General features: G+C 32.0%; 2 protein-coding genes across 6 annotated transcripts in view; both read right to left on the bottom strand.

Moving 5' to 3' along the window:
• Positions 1-8,688, bottom strand: part of AsnRS-m (asparagine--tRNA ligase, mitochondrial) — a 12,726-nt gene extending 4,038 nt beyond the window's left edge. For 2 of the 3 annotated variants that reach the window (XM_080162014.1, XM_080162015.1), the window contains exons 1-12: positions 8,578-8,688; positions 8,181-8,278; positions 7,703-7,758; positions 7,301-7,359; positions 6,700-6,790; positions 6,407-6,495; positions 5,719-5,990; positions 5,413-5,449; positions 5,136-5,197; positions 4,383-4,457; positions 3,548-3,688; positions 3,098-3,217 (exon numbers count right to left, since the gene is read on the bottom strand). In XM_080162014.1, coding sequence (XP_080018140.1) covers positions 3,098-3,217; positions 3,548-3,688; positions 4,383-4,457; positions 5,136-5,197; positions 5,413-5,449; positions 5,719-5,990; positions 6,407-6,495; positions 6,700-6,790; positions 7,301-7,359; positions 7,703-7,758; positions 8,181-8,278; positions 8,578-8,659 — 1,182 coding nt within the window. In that variant the 5' untranslated portion in view covers positions 8,660-8,688. Of the gene's footprint in view, positions 1-3,097; positions 3,218-3,547; positions 3,689-4,382; positions 4,458-5,135; positions 5,198-5,412; positions 5,450-5,718; positions 5,991-6,406; positions 6,496-6,699; positions 6,791-7,297; positions 7,360-7,702; positions 7,759-8,180; positions 8,279-8,577 lie in introns of all 3 variants that reach the window. The other variant, XM_080162016.1, reaches the window with a different exon arrangement.
• Alg11 (ALG11 alpha-1,2-mannosyltransferase) overlaps positions 8,684-14,363 on the bottom strand; it is a 22,611-nt gene continuing 16,931 nt past the window's right edge. For 2 of the 3 annotated variants that reach the window (XR_013880003.1, XR_013880004.1), the window contains exon 17: positions 8,684-9,078. The gene's annotated coding sequence lies outside the window, so the exon portion shown is untranslated. The remainder of the gene's footprint in view (positions 9,079-14,363) is intronic. The other variant, XR_013880005.1, reaches the window with a different exon arrangement.

Below are 14,363 nucleotides of genomic sequence, written 5' to 3'. Positions count from 1 at the left end.
ACACTTATTTAACCAAATATGCATCTTTTTGGATGTTATTACCATATTTGAAGAAAAAATGACAATCGGCCTCCAGGTTCAGGTGCTGCAGGCCTCCAGGTACACTCTGGACAGGTAAAAATTAAAAACATTTATTTGAAGAGTTAGAGGTACACTTATTTAACCAAATATGCATCTTTTTGGATGTTATTACCATATTTGAAGAAAAAATGACAATCGGCCTCCAGGTTCAGGTGCTGCAGGCCTCCAGGTACACTCTGGACAGGTAAAAATTAAAATTTCTTATTTGAAGAGTTTGATGTACACTTATTTAACCAAATATGCATCTTTTTGGATGTTATTACCATATTTGAAGAAAAAATGACAATCGGCCTCCAGGTTCAGGTGCTGCAGGCCTCCAGGTACACTCTGGACAGGTAGAAATTAAAATTTCTTATTTGAAGAGTTAGAGGTACACTTATAAAACAAAATATGCATCTTTTTGTATGTTATTACCATATTTGAAGGTAAATTTACAATCGGCCTCCAGGTTTAGGTGCTGCAGGCCTCCAGGTACACTCTGGACAGGTAAAAATTTAAATTTCTTATTTAAAGAGTCAGAGATACACTTATTAAACCAAATATGCAACTTATTGGATGTTATTACCATATTTGAAGGTAAATTGACAATCGGCCTCCAGGTTCAGGTGCTGCAGGCCTCCAGGTACACTCTGGACAGGCAGTTATAATATTTTTTGATACTTTTTGATTTGGACACCTTACCTGGATCCTGGTGACCACTGGTGACTGCTTGTGGCCGCTGGCAAGGTAAATTCCAATAAAGGTAATATTTGATATTAGAGGAAAGGTTTCTAAATAGAAAATTATTAAAATATAATAATATGACAAAAGGGGGAGGTCATTTTCTAGTAAATTCCGTAAAAGTGTGTGTGTTATAAGGCCTAAAAATAGTAGTAGAACGATAAGGTGCTCCCTATTGTTCTATTCAATAGGGAATACAAATATATAGAGCACCTTATCGTTCTACTACTATTTTTAGGCCTTATAACACACACACCTTTACGGAATTTACTAGAAAATGACCTCCCCCTTTATTAAGTGAGTCTTCTATTTTTGTTCCAGGCAGGCATTTTTTATATAAAGTTTCTTTTCTATTTCTACATAGTATACCTTTCTTTTAAATAAAAGATTACACATTTGATTTACCTGTCCAGCAGGCTCTTGGAGGCCGCCTACAGCCTGTCTGGAGCCTTAAATGCTATATTATACTAAATTATTATAATTTAGCCATTTTCTTTTTAGAAACCATTCCTATAAATTCAAAAATAACCATTTAGGATTTTTTAACTGGCTACCAACAACCAGCAGTCAACAGGATCCAGGTAAGGTTTCCAAATTAAAAAGTATTAAAAAATATTTTAACTGCCTGTCCAGAGTTGACCTGGAGGCCTCCAGTACCTGAACCTGGAGGCTGATTGTCAATTTATCTTCAAATATGATAATAACATCCAAAAACACGCATATTTGGATTAATAAGTGTACCTCTAACTCTTCAAATAAGAAATTTTAATTTCTACCTGTCCAGAGTGTACCTGGAGACATGCAGCACCTGAAACTAGAGTCCAATTTGAATTTTTTCTGTAAATATGATAATAACATCCAAATAGATGCATATTTGGTTTTATAAGTGTACCTGTAACCCTTTAAATAAATTTTTTTAAGTTTTACCTGTCTAGAATGGATCTGGAGGCCTGCAGCACCTGTACCTGGAGGCCGATTGTCAATTTACCTTCTAATATGGTAATAACATCCAAAAAGATGCATATTTGGTTTAATAAGTTTACCTCTAACTCTTTAAATAATTTTTTTAAAATTTTTACCTGTCCAGAATATACCTGGAGGCCTGCAGCACCTGAACCTGGAGGCCGATTGTCAATTTACCTTCAAATATGGTAATAACATCCAAAAAGATGCATATTTTGTTAAATAAGTGTACCTCTAACTCTTCAAATAAATATTTTTAATTTTTACCTGTCCAGAGTGTACCTGGAGGCCTGCAGCACCTGAACCTGGAGGCCGATTGTCATTTTTTCTTCTAATATGGTAATAACATTCAAAAAGATGCATATTTGGTTTAATAAGTGTACCTCTAACTCTTCAAATAATTTTTTTAAATTTTTACCTGTCCACAGTGTACCTGGAGGCCTGCAGCACCTGAACCTGGAGGCCGAATTTAATTTTTTCTGCAGATATGTTAATAACATTTAAAAAGAAGCATATTTTGTTTTATAAGTTGCTCTCTAACTCTTCAAACAAAAATTTTTTAATTTTTTTACCTGTCCAGAAACGACCTTCCAGCCTGCAGCACCTGAACCTGGAGACCTATTCAAAAAATGATTAAATATACGTGAACTAATACCCAAAAGTAAACTTTTATCCTAAATAACCTATAATCTAAAATCAATACCTAGTCCACTGCACACTGTTTACGCGAAAGTGGCAGAACTTCCCCCCCCCTTACAGAATGGTTATGTCAGTCTGATATACTGATAATCCAATTTTGAAATGAATGCTTTTTTTCTTGGAACTTTTTTTCTTAGTTAAATTAAACTAACAATCCCTTAACAATTTCCTCCGAATTTACTGGATTAATCTGGATTTCATAGCCTTTCTTTGAAAACTCTTAAATTAAATTAATTGCCCATTGTCCCCTCCCTTACTCCCTGGATATAAGTCAGGTAGGGAGGGGACATTGGATTGTAAATAACACTGCTGTCTCATTCGTTGGCTAAAAAACTTTCTGAAATCCTGATAGTGGTGTCAAAGCTTTTCAACCAGCAGTTTGAATAAACAGCAGAGGTTTTTCGTATGTTAGATTAATTATAGTTCATTATCTTATCCCTTCAAATCTTTCAAAGGTCAGGCTTCTAGGTGCTTTAACCATCTCCAAAGGTATTGATCCACGTATAGAAATTCAAATATTGGACCTAAATCTTGACATCAATTTTAATATGATCCACTTTTTAAAATGTAACATGGCGAATTCCAGGCGTTAACATTAGTGTTTTGTGCTGTAGTAATAATATGCTGAACTTACCTCCATGCATTCTCTCATATAAAAAGGTTTGGAACTCTTGGGCCAATTATACACAAACACAGGACCTTGCAAATATTCACAAAGAAATAGTTCATGGTCTCGGGATAAGTCATCATCAACCTAGGAAAATTATTTATCATTGGCAACAAAAAAAAACAATAAATAGATATTATAAACTAAAAACAAAAAAAAACAGTAAAATATTATATAGTAGGAAAAGTTTGAGCACTATTTCAAATTTGCTAGAAAGAATAAAAGTTTAGAATTGTCCCATAACATAAAAAAACATGACTTAGTTTTTTTTACCAAAAAATAAAAAAGAAAACTTTGTTTTTTTCTTGATATTAATTTTATTGTTTTACAAAATAAAGAAAGTAGGTACTTTTTTTATATAAAAATTTCAAATCACAGGATTTTTGTTGTTGATAACAATTACATGTAAAACCTTACCTCTGGTAAATCACTGTGTTCACTAATAATCATCTTAGCTTCATAAAAAGAAATTCTTGAAAATTTTGTATCCACCATACTTGCAATATATTCTCTGTTATCGTTAATTTTGGCAGATTTAGAATAGGTTATCATATCATCCTAGATATCATCAATACATAAGCTTTTTATTGCAATTCGCCTCTAAATTCGAAGTTGAGTACACCGAAACTTTTAGGATAGTTTTGGTGAGAATTTTAAGAAAAAATTGCCCGCAGGAAATTTCTGCAATTTAAAATTATGCCTACGAATTTTAATTTTTGAACAAAGGCTAAAAAATCATATTTTGTGATATATAATAAATGTATAGTAAGCTATATAAGTTGGAAAGAATTTTAATGTATATAATAGATTTGAAATCTGCATAAAATTTTAAGGATTTTTTTTATACAAACACAATTTAAGTTAATTAATTTTTTAACTTATATAGCTTAATGTATAGTAGTAATCTGACTTAAACAGTATAAACCTTATACAATTTAATATTATTTTATATAACTCTAGCATTGTTTTTAATTAAATGTATTTCACTTTAAACTTTAGGACAAATGAATGTAAATAACAAATGTAATTTAAAAAAAACAGCTGTTACTTGATTTTATCAGTGTAAGAGCAAAGAGAGTGAGGGGGGGTGGAGGGGGCGATACAATAGCCTTTAAATTTTTCTTAACAAGTAGAGTTTAGCCTAAACTTGTTGTACCTATATAAAAAAAATGGATGTGTTTTTATTTAGGAGAACAAAACTAATTAAGTTATAATGAAAATAATACAAAGATAAAACTTTAAGTATTGATGCCTTGCAATTATTTATAAGATTTCTGGCAACGTGCTTTGTTAAATTTTCTATTATATCAAGTAGCTCGGATAAATCCTAAACAAGAAAAATGATTTAATATTGAAGAGTATGTAAGGCTTTGTCTAACATCTTTTATAAGGGGGGGGGGGGGGAAGGGGGCCAGGTGTGACACTTAAAAACCACTAAAATTCATGGAACTCAACTAAACAAACAGTGATATTATTTAGTTAAGTTCCTTTAATTCTAGTATTAGTTTGAGAGTGTCACACCCGCCCCTCCCCTTAATTATAAGGATAATAAAAATAAATATAACAAAGAAATGCTTTACTTGTTACTAGCGGCTACGCCCATAGAGGTCTCTAGAGGCACTTAAGGTGTGTGTTGGGGAGGGGAAGTCGACCCTCCACTTTCAATTTTAGTATTTATTCAGGGGTGTATATTCTGCAAAAGATTTATTTTTTTCCCCGGCTATAATTTTTTTATTTTCTTTCCCCCCCCCCCCCCTGAGCAGGGAATCCCATGTAGAATATACACCCCTGTATTTATTGGAAAAATAAATTATCATTTGAGCGGTTACCAAGATTTTTCGTTATAAACAAACAAAAACACACACACGGATAGACAGACAAACATCCTCTAACTTTTATATAAAGATTTAAGTTCCCGTAAAATCTATAATTATTGCATAATTTAAATAGTCGAAATAAAAAAAATATCCCCCCCCCCCCTCCCAAAAAATTAAGAATATTTTACTTGAATAAAAGCAATTTCTGCTTCGATCATCCAAAACTCTGAAAGATGTCTTCTAGTTCTTCCTTTAAAAATTAAACATATATTTTCTTAACATGTTTTTTTTTCTTGGGGCGATTTCTCCTGGCAAAAAAAAACAGTTCCAAAAAACGGTATTCTCTGTACTATATCCAATAGAAAGGTGTAAAGAATTAAAGAAAATGCAAATTGTAGCCTTTGAAAGCGTTTAAGGTTATTTTGTTTCTTCAAGAAAACTGTCAAATTCCAAAAATTTGTTTACCTTTTTCTGCTCGAAATGCTGGATTAAATGTATAAACCTAAAAAGATAAAATTGACATAAAAACATATATATTTTTGTCATGAACAAAATAACTCTATTTTTGCTATTTGTATATATGGCAGCGCCCCAGCATCATAGTAAACTTCGATAATAGATTCAAGTGAGTAATAAGGGATTGAAGAAATCAGGGCAATCATTAACATTTGCCTTACCTAACCTAAAATAACCTATCAAAAGCTACTGTGAAAAACGACGAAACCTGCTAATTCGGTTTCTATCCATGATCCACAAATTTAGTAAAATTACCTTATGAATGCCATTGCAAACAGCCTCTAAATGCAGTTGTCCCGATACTGTTAGGAAAACTGGTTTATCAAAATAATGAGAGGATTTTTCATCACTAGCATCTGGTGGATTATTATTTTTATTGATTGGTTGATTTGAATTATTGATTGATTGATTTGTGTTATTGATTGATTGATTAATCACGGCATTTTCTTTGGTAGATATTTGAAAAACTTCGCCGCCCCCTTCACAATCGTTTGAAGTTAAAACGGGCGTGTGTATGTGAATATAACCTAAACAAGAATAATTATATTCATGAGAAGCTCAGCATTGACAATTTTTAAAGAACAGACGTACTACAGTCTGTAAGAAGCTGCGCAAATAACGAGTTATGATATTTAAAAACAAAATAATACTGTTTCTCGTATTCATTCGAATCCGGTGGACAGGAACCGGTTCTCATCAATACGAAAAAACTATGTCTAGCATCGTATTATAAACCGCTTTCTACGAATATAGAAATGTACAATCATAAGATTAAAACCATTTTTTAGCCCGTGCCTTCGGTACCTTGGGGCTAAAAAAACTGATTTTAATCTAATAATTGTACGTAACATTCTATATCCGCGAAAAAGCGGTTTATAATACGATGAAAGAAATAACTATTCTTGTTCAGCAAATTTAAAAGATTTTCTGAAAAAAAACTTACCATTTTGAATAAAGTATTGATTAACCATCAGCGTCATTTGACTTCTTAATCTCAGCAGCGAAGCTGTTGAATTGGTTTTGGATTTTATACTAAAAATAGTCAAAAAATTATTGTGTCAAATTCGCTCAGTTGGTTTACTAACTTCTATATCCCAATGGACAATTTCAAACTAATCTACAGCACTTTCTTCTCCTAAATATCAAATCTGCTTAAAATGTTGAAACATATTTACAAGAATAATTTCATACAATACCATTAAAATGAAAATTGTGTATGGGAGCTTAAAAATTTACCTAGGAAATTTTCTAACAAAATTCTGAGCAAAATGTTTTCTTGGTTGAATTGGATAGGGTTCCTCACAGCTGTTTATAACTTCGACTGACTATGAAATCATTTTTTAACTCTTTTTTTTCAGACAGCTATGTCTATGGTATTTTTAGACATGAAAGAATTGTCTTATCATTATGATTAAACTTGACATTTTTTTCTTCAGAGGTGGATTCTTAAAAAAAATTTGCCCCACTGCACTAATCGCTTAGTGGGGCAAAATTGTTTTCGTGAAAAAACCTCCAAAATCACATAAAAAATCTACAAAAATTTAATAAAATCTTATGTTTATAACCCTTCTATGATTTTGTTTATTTTTTGTAGATTATCAATGTGATTTTGGTGGACTTTTCACGAAAACAATTTTGCCCCTCTAAGCGATTAGTGGGGCAATTTTTATTTAAGAATCCACCTCAGATATATTATGTACAAAACTTTCTTAACGTAGTGAAAAGTCAAATTTATTGTAATTCATATTATTTATTCTTGGGTCTGGGGCGCAAATAAATCAGCATAAATAAAAATAAAAAAAATTTGAGAACAAAATGCGCAAAGTTAAAAATTCCTGCGCAGCTATCTCTACACTTTGTCCAGAATGGCTACTCTCAATTAAATCTCCGGTAATCCTAAAATAAATCAATGTATAAAAATATTGCAATACAAACTTTGTTTATATCTGTTGTCTTTCCAACTGTAAGCTATCAAAAACAAAAAAAAATTATCTTTATTTAATAAAGAATTTTGTTAATTTCAATAAAAAATGAGATGGTAAAAATTAATTGAGCTAGGTATTTATCAGAAGTGAAATATAGTGTTTACATAAAGGCCTTTCCTAATCTATCAAAAAAAGTAACAGGATATCTGTATTGTGTATGTTTGCAACGAACGATCTCAACAATCTTTCTCTCTATCCCCAGAGGCCTGTAGGAGCATAGCCACCGATCTATTAAATATATTTTTTAGCTTTACCTAACGGCAGAATGATGTTTAAGACCCGCGGATACTTTACTACTCGGCAGTATAACCTAAATAATTAAAGAAATGCAATTTTCATAGCTGGAATATGAGACAGACTCTATGAATATTTTTAAGTATTTCATAGTACCAAAAGTTATTTGCTAGACAATGTGAGAAAAATTATTTTTCAAAGAGATTTCATAGCTACGAATTAATGGAAAGATTTTGGGTATAGTTACTTTCGTGTCAACACCCCTTAAGGGGCGTTTCGTAGTATTTTCACATTAGTTTTTATAGGTTATTTTAGGTTGGGTTAGGGGATTTCCCCGCAGGGTTAGAGCCCCCCGCATGGGCTAGAAATAGGGGGGAGGCTACTGTGAAAATACGACGAAAAGCCCCTTAAGAGGCATTGCCACGAAATGGAGTATACCCAAGATTTATTTTAAAGTCCGTCGTCCTACCCCTGTAACCTTTCTATTTTCATCCTTACCTGGATGTTATTGTGAGAGGAGCCATCACCAATATTAAGAAAGGTAAGGTCTTTCTGCTTTCTTGCGGATTTCACCCAGCCTGTTATTTCACAACTACCTAATCATTTTAAAGTTAATATTCAAAAAATCCTTAATCTTTCCAATTAATTTTTATTATCTTATGCAATGCTCTCTCCTTAATCCAACTAAATAAATAGCTTTCCTGAAAACTAAATACCAACAGCTAATCCTTTATAATCTTAAAAAGATATATAAAAGGACGATAAAGCAGAAGTATCATAAGATAAATTAGCCCTTCAAATTAACTTTGTAAATAAACTAGGTTAAGCTTAGAAATCTTATTGAGAAAGCTAATCTTTCTTCTATTATCCTATTTATCCAAATTAAAACACTTACCTAATGGTTTTTCATTTAATATTTGAGAAATCGACAATCTAGTGCTGCTAGAATAGCTTCGACGAAGAAATGTCCACAACATTCTAGTAGCGCAGCTACTCTATAATCTGAAAAATAACAGGGTGTGGTAGAAAACAACAATAATGGGTTGTGTACAATTTTTAAAAATGTAACAAAATTAATACAATGTTTTGTGAATTCAGTAAACAAAAACTAACTTCTTAAAATAAAAGGGGTAATTCCAAGAATTGAATTTCGTTTAGGTAATAAGAGAAGTGAAGACCACTAGAACATTTTTAAAGAAAAAGTTTAATTAAAATAAGTAAATAATCATAGTTTTTTATTGAAATACATTTGGTGGAACAATCCATTATAAGTTAATCGTCATTTCAACAAAAAAATATGTTTTCAATAGAAAAATGGTTAAGTTAATATTCAACTTTGCTTCCCAGTATAAATTTTATCAATAGCTTTGTTCTTTTATTAAGTTTTTTTTTAGTTCTGAAATGAAAGGAATTAAGTACAATATTGTAATTTTCAATACACTTTTAGATAATGCTGTAATTAACTATTATTAAGTCTTCTTTTCTTTAACTTTCAATAGACTTTTATTTAGAAAACAGTCGAGCTTCCCTGTCAATTACGTCTCTGATTCCGTCCGTCTATCTGAATTACGTTAATTGAAAAAAAGGTTTGTGAATATTTACAGATTTTAAGTATTAAAAGAAAACATGTATTAACTATTAAACAGGATCGATATATAACAAAACTAACATAGTTCATGATTTACTGACAAAAAAAATTAATCTTGATGGCCATTTTTTCCCTATCCCCCATCAAATAAGCTTTACTATACTTTCAAAAAGTTTTAGAAATTATTCATTTTCACTCTGACAAATATTTCAAATATGACATAAGCTTGTTATAATACAGCTTACCAAACCTACGTATGAACATAGTTTACATTGTTTTATTTATCATTACTTCTTTAAAAAATTATAAAAATTTAGTTGAACAAGGATGACAACATCCATGAAAGCGAAGCACTGAAACGGTAGGACAAACGGACATTATTACTTATATAGTGTCAGAACTGAATAATCAGAATATAAATATATAAGAGTCGAAGCAAAATTGTAAACAAATTTGATGAAATACTGCTTGATACAGGATAATGTTTATGAACATACTTACATTTTTAGGACTTGATTATAGAGTTGCTTCGCTTATAACATTATACTTTGTTGTCCCAGGAATCAACATATTAAAAATCAGATCAATCGGATGATTAGATCACATAAAAATTTGTTGTTAAGAAAGTAAAAAAATCAAAATGTTTAAAATGGACGTACGGACATTCTTGTAATGATTATAGAGTTGCTACGCTTTCTAAATTGTATCTAACTACTACAGGAATCATCATGCAAAGTTTGGAATCGATAGGACAATTCTAACCTATTTAAATTAACGAAAAAAGCTATCCGTTTGTGACGGACGGACCGACCCTAATTATAGAAAAGCTTCGCTTTTAAAAAGGGTTTTATATAAAATATATGACTTAATTTATATGGTTTTATATAATATTTCCTTATTGTTTTAGCATCTTCTTTATAAAAGCGTCCGTTAGTAAGTCCGTATGACAGGCTCTAAAACTTAATTTTAATGCTAATATTAAAGAGTCAAAAACTTCAAAAAAAGAAATTGGATTGTTCAAATGAATTTTGGATATTTTGGCGGTTTCCATAATATCAAAATGGATCACAAGCTAACTTTTTATGCTTTTTTGGGTTAGGTTAAGGGTTGGTTTGAATTCCTATTAGGGAAAGACCCCGTTTAATAAGGCTCCGCAGATCTAGGGTTCCCTGGAGGGACAAAAAGCATTAAAAATTGAAAATCCTGTTGTCCCTCTTAAGGTATTGTTTTTAGCAGCGTGTCGGAGCCGTTTAATTTTGATGCGGCTCCGGCTCCTACCTGAAAATTAATATATCAATTAATTTTTGTTCATTATTGAATTTGATAAAATAAAATAAATAATATAAAATATTTTGCTTTTATTTGATTAAAGCTATATAAAAGTAAAAGGATGTGTGTCTATTTGTTAAGTAACAATAGTTTTTCAGTTTATTATATGAAAATAGACCGTTGCCCAATTATAATATTACTTTTAAAAAATTATTTTTAGCTAATCTGGAGCCGTTTTTAATGAAAAATACGGCTCCGGCTCCACCAAAAATGTTGCTGCTCCCGGCTCCGGCTCCGAAACGCTGGTTTTTAGTGAAAGACCGATATCTAAAATAAGAAGCTTTTATTATAAGAAATAATAGACCTTCAGAATAGAATTTTTTTATTATGAATATATTACCTTTCATATTTATTGAAAGCATTAAAAAACTGTTTATGTTAAAAATTGAAAGGAAAAATGAACATGATAATACACCTACTAAAAAAAATTTTCTTGAAAACATTTAGGCAAATTAACTTCACCTTTAATCTTCTACGTGTTTTAACATGATGCTTAAATAAAATAGATATATTATTACTTGGATGTTACAGCAAATTTTTAAGTTCTTAAATAAAAAAGAAACTAGCAGCGGGCTAAAATAACAATACCCCACATCCACTCCCCTTTACTCTCTACTGGATGAACGAACTGCCCAATAAATGTAAGCAACCTCAATTGAAGACAATTTTTCGCTTGGCATAATATCCACTTATATCTTATAATACTAACTACATTCTCTCATTGGGAAGGGTTTAGTGCGCGACAGGCACTGTAAGGGAAAGCATCAGCATATTCAAGATAATAAAATACCAGAATAAATAAGAACAGTTAATTGCTACTCAGTAGGTAGTAAATCATGGTATAATAATAATTTAAGGCAGATAACAATTTTGTAAGTGTGTGTAAGTTGTTTAATGGCGAATTATTACCTGACCAGTGACCATTTACATCGATGGACAGACATTCATAAATACCCTTATTATAAAGTGTGTTACTTTATTTTATGTTTTATTATTATTTGGCCACAACTTGGTCAAAAATGCTCACAAATCAGACCTTTTTCGACCAAAGATACTCAAATGGTTCCTTTACAAGCCCAATCAATCAGTTTTAAGATATCTTTATATTTCAAGAAAAGTTTATGAAAATACTAAAAAACAGCAAATTTGGGTGTTACCTTTTATATGCACAGATACCATAAAATAAACAGAAAGAATACTTATTTTTACTTTTCTGTCATTTTTAAAGTTTGATTCTGTTAAATTGGCTATTCTTGAAGGGATTTATGCATTGATAATACTGAAACATAATATTGGACATAAATTAATGTATTTCAAAGAAAGAAATTGTGGAAAATAAAAAATTTGACCTCTATTACTTCAGAGGACAGCTGCCAACCTCCAGTTGAGAGAATGTAATTAAATACTTGTTAGCAATAATAATTTGCCCAAAAAGTAAAACAAAAATTTTTTTAATATGGTAAAAAAATGATAATCTAAATCTTAATTTTGGGGATGATGATCTGAAGGACGCTCTTACTGGTGGTGATGATGACCCAGATCGTATCCAAGTACATTAGCATTATGACAACTCATCTATTGAACTATGGTACAATTTTTGTATTTGTAGCAGCCTCCAATTAAAAGTTGTAACAAGAAATATAACCATCTATAATACAAAGTAACTTGATGTCTGTCCGTCTGTCTGTCCGTCTGTCTGTCTGTCCCTTAAGATCTCGGTAACCACTGAACCGATCGGATTCTACTCTTTAGGGAATATACCTACTGGTCCTGTGGTGGTTTTAGGCTATTTTCTTGGGGGGTGGGACACCCCCAACCCCCCCAAAAATAAAAAAAAATCCAACCCCCAAAATTTTTTTTTTTACATTTTTTGTAAAATCTCAGTAACTGCTGATCAAATTGGGCTCTACCCTTCTGGGAATATACCTACTGGTCCTCTGGTGGTTTTGAGCTATTTTCTTGGGGGGTGGGACACCCTATCCCCCCCAAAAATAAAAAAATCCCGACTCCCAATATTTTTTATTTTTTTTTAAACAAAAACCAGTAATTGGGATGGGGGAACCCCACTGCAACATGGGGCGAAGCCCCCATGAATCCCCCCCCCCAAAAAAAAATCAAAATATTTTTTTTTAATTTTAATTTTTGTGTATACGGCTAACAACCTGGGTTTAATTTGTACAAATTAAAATTTTTGTGCATAAAGCGCACAACCTGGGTTTAATTTTACCACAGAGTAATTAAACAAAGAATAATTTTTTGAATATTTCTATTAAGGAGGGTTGACTTCCCAAAACTATATAGGGCGAAGCCCCTAGAGGCTAGGGGCGAAGCCGCTAGTCTTTTAAAAACTACTATATTTACCTTATGAATTGGAGAATTTAAAAACCATGATTGTATGTTTTGGGATTTCTCTTGATTGGAGAATGCTACAAATACAAAAATCGGACCATAGTTTAATAGATAAGTTGTCATAATGCTCATGTATTTGGATACCATCTGGGTTATCATCACCAACAGCCAGAGCGTCTTTAAGATCATCATCCCCAAAATTAAGATTTAGATTATCATTTTTTTACCATATTAAAAAAAATTTTGTTTTACTTTTTGGGCTAATTATTATTGCTAACAAGTATTTAACTACATCCTCTCAACTGGAGGATGGCAGCTGTCCTCTGAAGTGATAGAGGTCAAATTTTTTATTTTCCAAAATTTCTTTCTTTGAAATACATTAATTTCTGTCCAATATTATGTTTCAGTATAATCAATGCATAAATCCCTTCAAGAATAGCCAATTTAACAGAATCAAACTTTAAAAATGACAGAAAAGTAAAAATAAGTATTTTTTCTGTTGATTTTATGGTATCTTAAAACTGATTGATTGGGCTTGTAAAGGAACCATTTGAGCATCTTTGGTCGAAAAAGGTCTGATTTGTGTGCATTTTTGACCAATTTGTGGCCAAATACAGGGTGCGCCACATATCTAGGGACTTTTTCTAAATTGTAAACAAATGAACATAAAATCATCAATTTTAAAGATTTTATTAAATTTTAAAAACTGGGGAGCAAATTAGGTATATGACTATTAGATCATTGAATAAAATCGCCGCCAGCATCAATCACCGCCTCTACCCGCCTCCTCAACCGCCGGCAGGCCAAGGTCAGAATGTAACTGTCCAAGCTGGCGAAGTTTTCCTTGATAGTGGCAATGAGGGAGGTCTTTATGGTATGGGTACGTCTATTGGTGCATGCTTCAAAGTAGCCCAAGGTCCAAAGGTCCATTGAATTAAGATCGGGCAGCTGGGAGGCCCCATTTCCTTAGTAATGTGAGTAACCGCAGGATCCAAATTCACCCAACTTTCAAGCTACCCTTTGACACGGAGGCTCTTATTTGGACCACAGTTGAGCTAGAACGACGTTCTATACCTTTTTGGAAATGGCAGGAAGATTCATCTAGGGTTGTCAGCGCAATTCATAGTCTCAAATGAGTTTTAAGTTCCATATGGGTCTCTGACGTCGAGAAACGAGAAATTTTCACAAATTTTACACGATTTTTGACATCTCTAAATCTGCCACGTTTCACTTTGCCGAAGTACTAAAGCCAAGCCATTTTATATAAAGAGCTGTAGTCTTTTCTAGTGTCTTACTTATGTATTTAACAGTATCCCCAGCAAGTTGCATAACTCTAGCTTATCTACAGATGGGCTGAGGTCCGATTTAGTGGGCCCTGGTTGAGAATCCAGATTATATCACCGGCGCACTTCGAA

This window comes from Acartia tonsa, chromosome 5 (genome assembly GCF_053477335.1).
Source record: "Acartia tonsa isolate MP-2025a chromosome 5, ASM5347733v1, whole genome shotgun sequence".
Lineage (NCBI taxonomy): Eukaryota > Metazoa > Arthropoda > Copepoda > Calanoida > Acartiidae > Acartia > Acartia tonsa.
This window is presented reverse-complemented; position numbering and strand designations above follow the sequence as displayed.